Source organism: Xyrauchen texanus, chromosome 16 (genome assembly GCF_025860055.1).
Source record: "Xyrauchen texanus isolate HMW12.3.18 chromosome 16, RBS_HiC_50CHRs, whole genome shotgun sequence".
Taxonomy (NCBI): Eukaryota; Metazoa; Chordata; class Actinopteri; order Cypriniformes; family Catostomidae; genus Xyrauchen; species Xyrauchen texanus.
The window spans coordinates 32,210,275-32,222,780 of NC_068291.1; the positions used below are offsets into that span (position 1 = coordinate 32,210,275).

At 37.3% G+C, this 12,506-nt stretch overlaps 1 protein-coding gene across 1 annotated transcript in view; it reads left to right on the top strand.

Annotated features, from left to right (window-relative positions):
* The first annotated feature begins 3,380 nt into the window (after positions 1–3,380).
* The window catches only part of LOC127656950 (coiled-coil domain-containing protein 6-like), a 30,478-nt gene continuing 21,352 nt past the window's right edge, over positions 3,381–12,506 (top strand). Inside the window, exons 1-3 of the mRNA XM_052145521.1 lie at positions 3,381–3,819; positions 5,467–5,616; positions 12,118–12,246. Coding sequence (XP_052001481.1) covers positions 3,529–3,819; positions 5,467–5,616; positions 12,118–12,246 — 570 coding nt within the window. The 5' untranslated portion in view covers positions 3,381–3,528. The remainder of the gene's footprint in view (positions 3,820–5,466; positions 5,617–12,117; positions 12,247–12,506) is intronic.

A 12,506-nucleotide genomic window follows, 5' to 3' on the forward strand; every position in this document is an offset into this window, starting at 1 on the left:
AGACTGCAAGTGTCTTATGAAATCCTTAAGAATTGTCTATCTGCATACCAGCACTCTGTAAAAGATGCAAAAAACAAATATATTTATGATATTATCTCTAAAAATGTTTATTTGTATGTTTATTGTTACAATACTGTTATGAATGTAGCCTACAATGCTTACATAAAATATTGCCTTTTGCAACATGTTGAACAATACACTGCAGCCTCCAGGTGAAAGTAAATAAGACAGACATATATTACTATTGTATATAACACATCCTAAAAGTAATAATTATAATAATGTATCATATTATAATGACAAACTGGACAACAATAAATAATTGTTGGTTTATAATAATAATAAATAACTCATTTCCAAAACGCTAGTGAATGAAGTAGTAGGTTTTGCACACACTGTTCATTAAAAGATACAAATATTTTGTAAAAATATATGTAGCTAAATAGTTCTTTTTTTATTACTGGATTGTGAAAAAACTGGAAAACATATATTAATTATCTTAAACTAGATTTTTATTTCATTAAACATTATGAATGTACTAGGCTACATTTGCTGATGAATGATTTCACAATTTTATGTAATTTATTAAGCAAAACATTTAAAAATGGGGGCCCCGGGTTGGTCAGTTGCTTGGGGTCTCAGAAATTGTAAACCCGCCCCTGAAGTCAGTGACCACCAAGTTCACACAGGTGTAGTTTGTTTGAAAATATTTTTAATATTTAATATTTTAATATTTAACTTTATCACTATAGCTGCAACTGTTGTTCCTGGGATTTTTTTTAGTCTCTGGCTTAATACACGATCCAGTAAAATCCCACTATGTGACTGATTGGTCTTGTAGTAAAGTTTTACCTCTAAAAGGAGTTTCCAGTTCTATTTTGCCCTATATAACATTCAAAATAATAATCCAGCACCAGAGCGCCACTTATAACACACAACCGTAATGAAAAGTCCTACTCAAGTACTGATAATGTTTCTTCTGCATTAAACACTTACCTGCCGAAAGCTATATCAAAAAGTGTTAGGGAGTAAACTGGCCAAGGTAAAAAGAGGTATGTCGAACCCGTTCCACCCATACATTTTGCCTTTGGATACAAACTAGAGATATACACAGATAAGTGTGTGTGATGCAATGCAACATAATGGGGAAAGCAACAAAAGGAGCATGTTAAACATTTTAACATTTCACACATTCACACATCTCAATTTCAAGGTTCAATGTACACAATGTTTCACTCCATTGCAGTCAAGTATCCCTGGTTACAACTTGCAGAACCGGGCGGGGCAACACATTGGGGCGCCCATAAGTTACTCTCATTGGCTCGGTCATCTTTTATTGGTGTACATGATAAGAGATGCATTTTAAAATAGTGCAGCCCAATAATTTGTATTATAGTAGAGTGGTTCGTAAGTTAAATAAATTGTATTTTACCTAATGGTTCATTGCAAACAGATGTAGCAGGAGTCTGACTAAGCAGCCTGTTGATGTTTCAGTCGTGTTGAAAGCGGAGGGCAAAATTTATAATCCTATTATGACGAAGATTCAACTCTAATGCGGTTGTAGTCAGTGTTGAAATAATTATGAAAAGGTCATTTTGATTTTAGTGCTATGACTCGTAAGTGACTTTGTGTTGTACCTCACGTGTCATTTCAAACATAGTACGACTGAGTCGCATGGACTGATGAACAAACTGTGTTGATGTCTCTGCTGTCATTCAAATCTGTAAATTAAAGTTGTGCAATTTAACAAAGCCTACTTTATAACGCATGGTTAGAGAAATTAATTATTAATTAAATTCATTATAAAATATGTTTTTTTTAATATCACCATAGAGTGAAAATGAAAAAACTGTATCAGTGTTGTTTTCATTTATAACTCAACATATGGGTTATGAAAACCAACAGCACTGTCTACTGTAAATTAACTGTAAATTACACTCCAATTCTCACAAACGTTATACAAATTTAATATAAACGTATTTTCAAATATCTTAATATTGAGGACAAAAACTTAATTTTGAATACAAAAACCAATGTTGTTCGTTCATTCAATCATTCGTTCATAAGGCATGTTGTATGCAACGGGCAATTCTCTGGAAAAAATAAATAATAATAAAAATGACTCTCCTGGTTTCTGCCAAAACAGCTCATCATCATGAGTGATTATTTTGCATGATTAATAATAGATTCTTTCATTGACCAAGTTTGCTTTATACATGCCATCTGTATCTGCTCGATCTATTGATTACTCTGCATTTTAAGGAATTTAGTTATTTTAATTTATGCGATCAACAATAGTAAACAAGAGGCTGATGAACTAATGAAAACAGTTATGCCATTCTTTAGATAGTTGCGGTGCTTTCACTTCTATATTGATTCATATAAATTTCTTTGAAGGATTGTAAATGGTTATTTCTCCTCCTCCCTCCAAAAATGTGTGCTCTGTTGTCTCGTCAGCCTAAAAATTGCAGTCTAATTGTCATGCACAGAATCCAACGGCAGTCAATAGTCTGTTACAGCAGAAAATAAGGAAAATTTTCTTCTGTTAATACTGTACTGACGTGGGGGGCCTGGGTAGCTCAGTGAGTAAAGATGCTGACTACCACACCTGGAATCACAAGTTTCCAGAATCCAGGGCGTGCTGACTGGGCTTCCTAAGCAACCAATTGGCCCAGTTGCTAGGGTAGGTAGTCATGTTGGGTTAATCTCCTTGTAGTCGCTATTATGTGGTTCTGGCTCTCGTTGGGGCACATGGTGAGTTGTGCTTGGATGCCACGGAGAATAGCACGAGCCTCCACACGCACTACGTTTCTGTGGTAATGCACTCAACATGTCACGTGATAAGATGCACAGATGGTCTCAGATATGGAGGCAACTGAGTTTCCCCCACCCGGATTGAGGAGAGTCACTACGCCACCACAAGGACCAAGAGAGCATTGGGAATTGGGCATACCAAATTGGGGGGAAAAAAATATATATACCGTATATATTTTTTTCCCCCAATTTGATATATATATATATATATATATATATATATATATATATATATATTTAATTCCTGATTTGTTCCTCACTTTTAACAGGATAAAATCCACGGAATTTAGGATTGAATATCACATACAAGGAAGCACCATAATCAAATGGTTTGGCTCAACTATTCAATATCTCTCAAACAATGAGAACAACCCAGCAGGGACAACCACATCTCCTATCATGTGTCTATGAAAGACGAACGAGCCAATGAGACTATGTTTTGGGCGGGGCGACAAGTGTAGCTCCGCCCCATTCTGCAGGCTGCAGCGAGCAGTACCCAAGTGATGGTGTTACTGCAAATAAACCTTGAACACACTGTCCTCTTCGCCACAAGACGGCGCCACCCTCCCCATTTGCCTGCACTTTCAACACACCCAGTCATTGCTTGGACCCTCTAGTCCAGCCACAGACGCTCTCTCTTAACCCTCGTTTTTCAAAGCCACTTACACTCCACTCGAACACCGTCGCGTGCTCTACTAGGTAGCGCGCAACACCATGGCGGACAGCGCGAGCGAGAGCGACACAGACGGCGCGGGCAGCAGCAGCAGCTCCGCCACCCCGCAGTCCTCCGCCGCCGCCTCCAACAGCACTACGACCACCACGAACACCGCCACCAAAGCGCAGGGCGTCGTGATCTCGCAGTCGCGCTTGGAGGAGCTGACGAACCGTCTCGCGTCGCTTCAGCAGGAGAACAAAGTGCTGAAGATCGAACTCGAGACGTTCAAGTTGAAGTGCAAAGCGCTGCAGGAGGAGAACCGCGACCTGCGCAAAGCCAGCGTCACCATCGTGAGTCAGCCCTGTGCGCCTTTGCTTTAATCCTTGTAACACATCTGACAGCACCCTGTAGGCCCCCATAAACATCCAAGACACATTACGAACCACATTAGTGTCTATTATGAGCTTGATTTGGTCTAAAAATTAGCGTTTTGAGGGCGTTTATCGTCTGCCACTCATGCTAGCCTGCGAGCTAACCGTTAAAGATGACAAAAGCTTGAAAGTAGATTAATAGCATAAATGCTAATGTTTCTTACAGGCTAGAGGATTTAAAATGCTGAAGAGTTCGAAATGGTTAATTAAAGCTATCAGTTTAATCGACTTTATGTATAATTATTTATCCTATGTTGTTTTTTCGTAGACAGCAAGACTCTGGTGGCGGCCAGCATGTGCACTGACCATATAAAGCGTTTAGTGATTTGTCCTGTGGATTACCATCAGGGTTTTAATCGCATACATTGTTTTTTCACGTCTTCTATATTGTGATATAGTTGTTGTAAGAGAATGGGGTTGTCATTAGTGTTTAAAGCCCGTGTCAAGGTGGCATGTTGGCACTGTATATTTGGCTCTAATGCGTCAACATGATTCACAGTATGTGAATCAGCGCTTCACTCAGACCAGCTACGTTTAGACAAACAGCCATCAAATACATAAGTGAAAGAGACGCTTAGACTTACATTCAGTGCGTTGACAGTGATATTAAAAAGGACATTTTGGTTGTGCATTAGTTCACAATGAATCGCATGCATCTAAGGCAGTTTAAGATTTTATATCTAATATACCATAAAGAAATGTAATAGACTTAATTTTTTTGTCGTGATGAGAATAAATGCTATTGGCTGCTTTGAAATGGTTGGAATTGTAATTATCGATTGAAATGTGACAATACAAAATGTATGGTTCACGATATAATACAAGGTTTTTAATAATTGCTTGGTTATGGCAAAATGAGGCCTGATAATGTCAGTTACCTTGTCCGAGATGTCTGTTATAATCTAATGTCATATTTGCCATATTTCAATTGCTGAAGCTTAAAGGAATGTTCCAGGTTCAATAAAAGTTAAGCTCAGTCGACAGCATTTGTGGCACAATGTTGATTAGCACAAAAATAATTTACTTGCCCCTTCCTTTTCTTAAAAAAAAAAACAAAACAAATAGAAGCAAAAATCAGGGTTACAGTGAGGCACTTACAATAGAAGTGAATACGGGCAAATCTGTAAATGTTAAAATTCTCACTGTTTCATAAGTATAGCCACAAGACATATGCAGTATGATTTTAGTGTGACAAAATGGCATACCTTTTCTTTGTAAAGTTTTAGCCAATTTTACTACTTTGTTGTTATGATGTAATGTCAACAAACCATAAAACAACTATATAAACAAATTTACAGCTCAGATAATACACAAGTTTTAACAGAAGAATGAATATAAGTGCGTTCATAAAATGATAACCTTCACATTTCTGCCTTTTTTAAATGCTCCAAATTGTCCCAATTCTGTTGCATTGTAAGTGTTTCACTGGACCCTCGATTTTTGCTTCTTTTTTAAAGAAAAGGAGGGACAAGTCAAATTTAGTAAAAATTGATCTTAAACTGTATTGAACTTGCAATATTCCTTTAAAGGTATATTAAAGCAACAGTTTTGTATTTGTTTCTGCAGCAAGCGCGAGCCGAACAGGAAGAGGAGTTCATCTCCAACACCTTGTTTAAGAAGATTCAGGCTCTGCAAAAGGAGAAGGAGACGCTCGCCGTCAACTATGAGAAAGAAGAGGAGTTCCTCACCAATGACTTGTCCAGAAAACTCATGCAGGTGAGAACCTGTAGTAGACGAGGACCTATCAGTTGTGTTTGTGGTCACAGCAAGAGGCACAACAGGAAAGCTGATCTTAGTTAAAAGGGGAAAGAGGTTAGGGCAAGGACATATGATCACTTGCCCTTTGAATTACCCCTAAAGGTAACATTCTCTTTTTTTTTTATGCCTAAAGGTAATTAAATCTTATTGTTTAGGTAACGTGAGTGTTAGTCAATTTGAATCTGCCTCTTGGCTTAGCCCAGATGACCATGTTTATGTGTTGAGGAGGTGTGGTGTATTGTGTGGATGAATAATGGTAAAGTTCAAGGAGTAAGCTACTTAGAAATGAGTCAGACACCAACTGTGTGTGTGCGCGCGCATAAATATTAGGGGTGTAAATCAGACGTTTCATCTTGTATTGAATCTCTTGGCCTGCTATCCGATATTTGCCGATACTTCAAAGTCTGCCACGATACAATTCGATTCAGGGGCCTGCGATTGATGATATGTGTCTATTTTACACAATCAATAAAAAATGTTTTGCCATCAAATGCAACCACAATATAAATTGATTTATTTTATTCAGCTCTCTGTGTCCACATTGGGATATCCACAACAAAATAAGGTACTTCAAATGTTGAAAACAATTATACAGATAAATAATGTCACAGTAAGTGATCATTACTCCTTTGATGATAGATAATGTTTCAGTTTAGTCCAATTCAAAATTCTTACATACCCATGACTTGTTTCCAACTATCCGCAATATACATGTTTTTCTTGGCTACAGCTTCCATGGTTGTAATAAAAAATTCTGTTACGTGTAATGTGTAAAGTCTTTTCACTGATGCTTGTGATGAGCAGGTGTTTCTCTTTCCCTCATTAGTGCTGTTCAGAAAGTCAGCGTTGTCAAAGTGTTTCACCTGATTGAACTTCTTCATGGTACTTTAAAATAGCAAATTCTCATGTAAAATTCAAATGGGTCGCATGCACAAAGATATCAATGGAAGCCAGAGTTAATCTTGCAAGTGAGCCACACTGCATTTGTCACAAGAGCCCACATTTCAAGGAGTGCCCGGTTGACGTGCTCGCACATCCTGTCAGTGGAGCTTGCATTTCATGGGAAGCCCAGTTGACGCGTGCGCACGGATAGCAGAGTACAATTTAGCTTCAGAGACCCCGCGCACATCCATGTCCCACATGAAAAGCGTATGTAGTGTTCATAAAGTGAAATTTATGTAATAAGGTTGCTTCATCGCCTGATGGAAATGCATACGGACGTGGCTGACATGAGAGTATTAAAATAAAGGTACATCTTTAAAAAAATTCTATATTGATATTTATGCATTGTATCGATAACATTGGATCGTCGGTCATTGGATCGATGCATCGTTACACGCCTAATAAATATGCAGGAAACAAGCATGCATGTGTATATTCTTGTCAGTTTGTTTCATACAAAAGCTTGAAAGTTACTTGTGTTCGATGAAACTTGTGTCAGAGTTTTTGCCCTTATATTTCTAAAACTTTAACACACCTACTGCCAAAGAAGCATGTGTTACCATCATGAATTTGCTTTGATCAAGTAGCTTCCTGTGCTAAGATGGAAGTCCCTCAAACTAGACCTTGTATGGCTCTTCTTAAAGGAATATTTCAGGTTCAATCCAAGTTAAGCTAAATCGACAGCATTTGTGGCATAATATTGATTACCACAAAAAATATTTTTGACTTGTCCTTTTCTTTAAAAATAAAGAAAAATCTGGGGTACAGAGGCACTTACAATGGAAATGAATTGGGCCAACCTGTAAATGATAAAATACTCAAGGTTTCAAAAGTATAGATGGTATTTGATTATGTCATCAAACACACTGCCAGCACCATGATAGATAGAGACACCAGTAAACAAAGCACTGTGTTTCTCCTTTCCCAAATAGATATAGGTGGTACTACAAGCTTGCATTTCTCAGGAATCTTCCATATTACGGTCTGGAGGCATTGCGATTAATGGCGTAAATGTTTTTAATGCGTTATTTTTAGTCAAATTAATCGCACTGAATTAACAAGTTAAATTGACAGCCCTAGCCTAAACACAAGATTTGAAGAATCTTTATGTAAACAAAGTACAGAATTCTAGTGTTGTAAATTGAATAAAAAAAAAAAATCAAGTTAATGTCATTGAGCATTTACACAGATAAACTTATTTTACTAAAGGGCTAAGACGGCAACAGAAGAACACTTACAAACTAGAGAAACAGTCAGGTAAACATTACTGTGCCATTTGACTGTACTATAGACTTTAGCTGGCCATCACTAATCTGTTTTACTCCAGTAACACAGGGATATATATCCTTGCAGTTCCTTGATTTATCTTAAAAGACGTGATCAGAATACACCCAGCTGAAAGTTGTTTTTCTTCTATTAATCTTGGCTACGTATCCCTTCTTTTGTTACTAAGCGCTCTGATGTTCACTCCTTTGTGTTTCTTCAACTGTTGGCTAGATTATAGCACTATACAACTGTTTACCATTTAAAAATCCAAACAACCACTTTATAAAGCAAGTTCAGCCAAATACCACTGCTATCTGGGACTATTGCTACCCTACATACACAGTAATGAATAAAAAAAACAATGTGGCATTTCACTGTTATTATGAAGTTTGAGTCGGGGGTAGTATACTGTGGGATCAGTAAGTTTAACACCATGCAAATGGTTTATTGAAGCACCCCCCCCCTCATCTTTTGACTTAACATTTGAAAATATGGACCTGCTAAAAAAATTTTATTTAATTTTATGCATATTAGTTGAAAACTGAATGCTTTTGCTTTTCTTCTTCTTTTTTTTTTTTTTTTTTTAAACAGCCAGGAATGTTATTTGCAATAATATAATGGTGCTGAATGGTTTGTGTTTAATGCGCCCTCTTGTGGAGTAAGGATTTTTTAAAAATCAGCTGACTTTAAAAATGTAATATTATTAGAATTAGAATTAGAATTAAAATATTTAAGGTAAAAAAACAGTTTATCTGCCCAGTTGACAGCCCTACTGCGATTCCAGACAAGATGGCAACGGCGTGTGTCATGTCTTTGGAATAATATCTATAGCCACAAGTTATATATATATATATATATATATATATATATATATATATATATATATATATATATATATATATATATATATATATATATATATATACAGGTCCTTCTCAAAAAATTAGCATATTGTGATAAAGTTCATTATTTTCCATAATGTAATGATAAAAATTAAACTTTCATATATTTTAGATTCGAGCTATTAACCTAATTATCTGAATCAACTAATTAACTCTAAACACCTGCAAAAGATTCCTGAGGCTTTTAAAAACTCCCAGCCTGTTTCATTACTCAAAACCGCAATCATGGGTAAGACTGCCGACCTGACTGCTGTCCAGAAGGCCATCATTGACACCCTCAAGCAAGAGGGTAAGACACAGAAAGAAATTTCTGAACAAATAGGCTGTTCCCAGAGTGCTGTATCAAGGCACCTCGGTGGGAAGTCTGTGGGAAGGAAAAAGTGTGGCAAAAAACGCTGCACAACGAGAAGAGGTGACCGGACCCTGAGGAAGATTGTGGAGAAGGACTGATTCCAGACCTTGGGGGACCTGCGGAAACAGTGGACTGAGTCTGGAGTAGAAACATCCAGAGCCACCGTGCACAGGTGTGTGCAGGAAATGGGCTACAGAGAAGCAGCACTGGACTGTTGCTCAGTGGTCCAAAGTACTTTTTTCGGATGAAAGCAAATTTTGCATGTCATTCGGAAATCAAGGTGCCAGAGTCTGGAGGAAGACTGGGGAGAAGGAAATGCCAAAATGCCTGAAGTCCAGTGTCAAGTACCCACAGTCAGTGATGGTCTGGGGTGCCATGTCAGCTGTTGGTGTTGGTCCACTGTGTTTTATCAAGGGCAGGGTCAATGCAGCTAGCTATCAGGAGATTTTGGAGCACTTCATGCTTCCATCTGCTGAAAAGCTTAATGGAGATGAAGATTTCATTTTTCAGCACGACCTGGCACCTGCTCACAGTGCCAAAACCACTGGTAAATGGTTTACTGACCATAGTATTACTGTGCTCAATTGGCCTGCCAACTCTCCTGACCTGAACCCCATAGAGAATCTGTGGGATATTGTGAAGAGAAAGTTGAGAGACGCAAGACCCAACACTCTGGATGAGCTTAAGGCTGCTATCGAAGCATCCTGGGCCTCCATAACACCTCAGCAGTGCCACAGGCTGATTGCCTCCATGCCACGCCGCATTGAAGCAGTCATTTCTGCAAAAGGATTCCCGACCAAGTATTGAGTGCATAACTGAACATAATTATTTGAAGGTTGACGTTTTTTGTATTAAAAACACTTCTTTTATTGGTTGGATGAAGTATGCTAATTTTATGAGATAGGAATTTTGGGTTTTCATGAGCTGTATGCCAAAATCATCAGTATTAAAACAATAAAAGACCTGAAATATTTCAGTTGGTGTGCAATGAATCTAAAATATATGAAAGTTTAATTTTTATCATTACATTATGGAAAATAATGAACTTTATCACAATATGCTAATTTTTTGAGAAGGACCTGTATATATAAATATTAGTTAACAATTTTTGTGTGATAAAATCGCTTGCCTTTTCTGTTTAAATTTATATTCAAATGTACGACTTTGTTGCAATGACAATGTAACATCAATAAACCCTAAAATGGCTATAAAAATTAAAATTTAGGGCTGGGCGATAAAACGATATCGATATATATCACGATAAAGTAAATCCACAATAAGCTTTTGAAGAATTTTTTATATTTACTGCGTGTCGCTAAAACACAAGCAGTTCGGCTTTCTCGTGCTGCATTTCCACTGGGGCGGACGAAATCCTCTCAAAGGCACTCAAAGTGCAAGGAGAGAGCTTGCTCTGCACCTCTGCCAATCCTACGATCCACCTTGCAAGCATGATAATTGGCTTTCATAGGAATGAATTGAAAACGCTCTCAAATTTGCTCACAACTCACGAGTGGTAACGTAGGGTCAGACTGGACGAACTTGCTAATGCTAGCTGCCTTGCTAACAATTAGGTTACGTCAGACACTAGATTGATTCCATCTGCACCGCAAGAATTCATGACAACTGTTGCGCCCTCTCATCATCTCTAGTGAAGACTTCAACAACAGTGATGTGGACAACAGCTCTGATCTTCCTGCGCTGTAATCTTATATTGTTCTCTGGCACCAAACATGCATCATTTCTACCCTGTTCCGCACGTGTTGCCTCTTTTCCCTGCATGTGTGTAGACATGAAGCGCTGCATGAGTTAACGTGGTTTCAAAGCACCTTTTAGACCATAATGTTTTTCCCTTCTAAATGTATCTTTATTAATCAGCATGTTACGAGCCTTTAATAATAAACAAACTGATTTCTGTTCTAATTTTGTGAAAATGTATTAGATGTCTGGAATGGATAAGGAAAGGCTAAAATTACTAGTTGGTATACTAGTCTCTCACTTTAATGTAAATATACAAATATTTTTGAAATTTTTTTAAAAAACATTTTCTAAATATTCTCTCGGGACACCCCTGAACCCACAGTCATAAGTGCTTTTATTCCCCATACTTGGGTATATGAATCTAAAGAAATATAAAAAATATTCCAACAAATACTGGACTGCTGTCACTATGCTTTAGAACAAACAGATGATCTTTTAACATTCATTTTCAATTGATAAACGGTAAAAGACGGTAAAATTGGTAAAAGATCCCACAGACCCCACTGCTTTGGCCGTATCTGGACCCCCTGTGCAGTTTTGTAGAGACTATTTTGACTGTTTAGAATTAATTTTTTCTTCTGTCAACTTTGATATAAAAAAAGAAAGTGCAATGTGTAAATGTACATCGTGATAAATATCAATATTGAACAATATGAAAAAGATTATCGTGATAACAATTTTGGCCATATCGCCCTGTCCTATGACAATTTAAGCAAATTTACAGCTCAAATAATAAATTAGTTTTAACAGAAAAGTGCTTTTTTATTATTATAAGCTTCACATTTCTGCCTTTTAAACCCTTGAGTGACAAGTCAAAAGAATTTTTTGTGTTAGTCAACATGCAATAATTGCTGTCGGGTGATAAATATTCCTTTAAAATATCTGGATTTAGTATGCTTTACTCCAGTATGAATCTAGCGACATTTTAATTATTTTTATTTAATCAGCCCAACCCACAGACAACAGGCTGATGTCTGTGTTAGTTCAAGGCATTTGGTCCTTTACCTTATTCATAATGGCAGTATTATTCCTTAAACCCCCACCCAATGGTTACTTAAATGGTTGCCAAGTTGTTTGGTAACGACCACAGAGACGCAATGTCTGGACCACATCAAAACATGACACATCACTGCTTTGAATCTCAGAACATTTATGTTATGCCCATCATGTTTAGATTTAGAATGTGTTGCTTCTGTTTGATTCTCATTGTCTTTAACTCACACAATCTTTCACTCTCAGCTTCAGCATGAAAAGGCTGAGTTAGAACAGCACTTGGAGCAAGAGCAAGAGTTCCAGGTCAATAAACTGATGAAGAAGATCAAAAAGCTGGAGAATGACACCATCTCCAAGCAGCTTACTCTAGAACAGGTATTGTCTTCATACATCCTACAGCATAACTTTACATCCAAAAGACTTGCTCTAGAATGGGCACCATCTCTAAATAGCTCACTTTATCACAGACACTTCTAGACCTCTCCAAGCGACTTTCCCTAGAAATGGTACAGAGGAACCCTCTTAAAACAACATGCTCTAGACCAGGACCATCTAAAAACAACTAGTCAAATCTTCCACAAATACTTTTTCAAATAAATAACCCTAGACCTGGTGCTTGAAATCATAAGTATTTC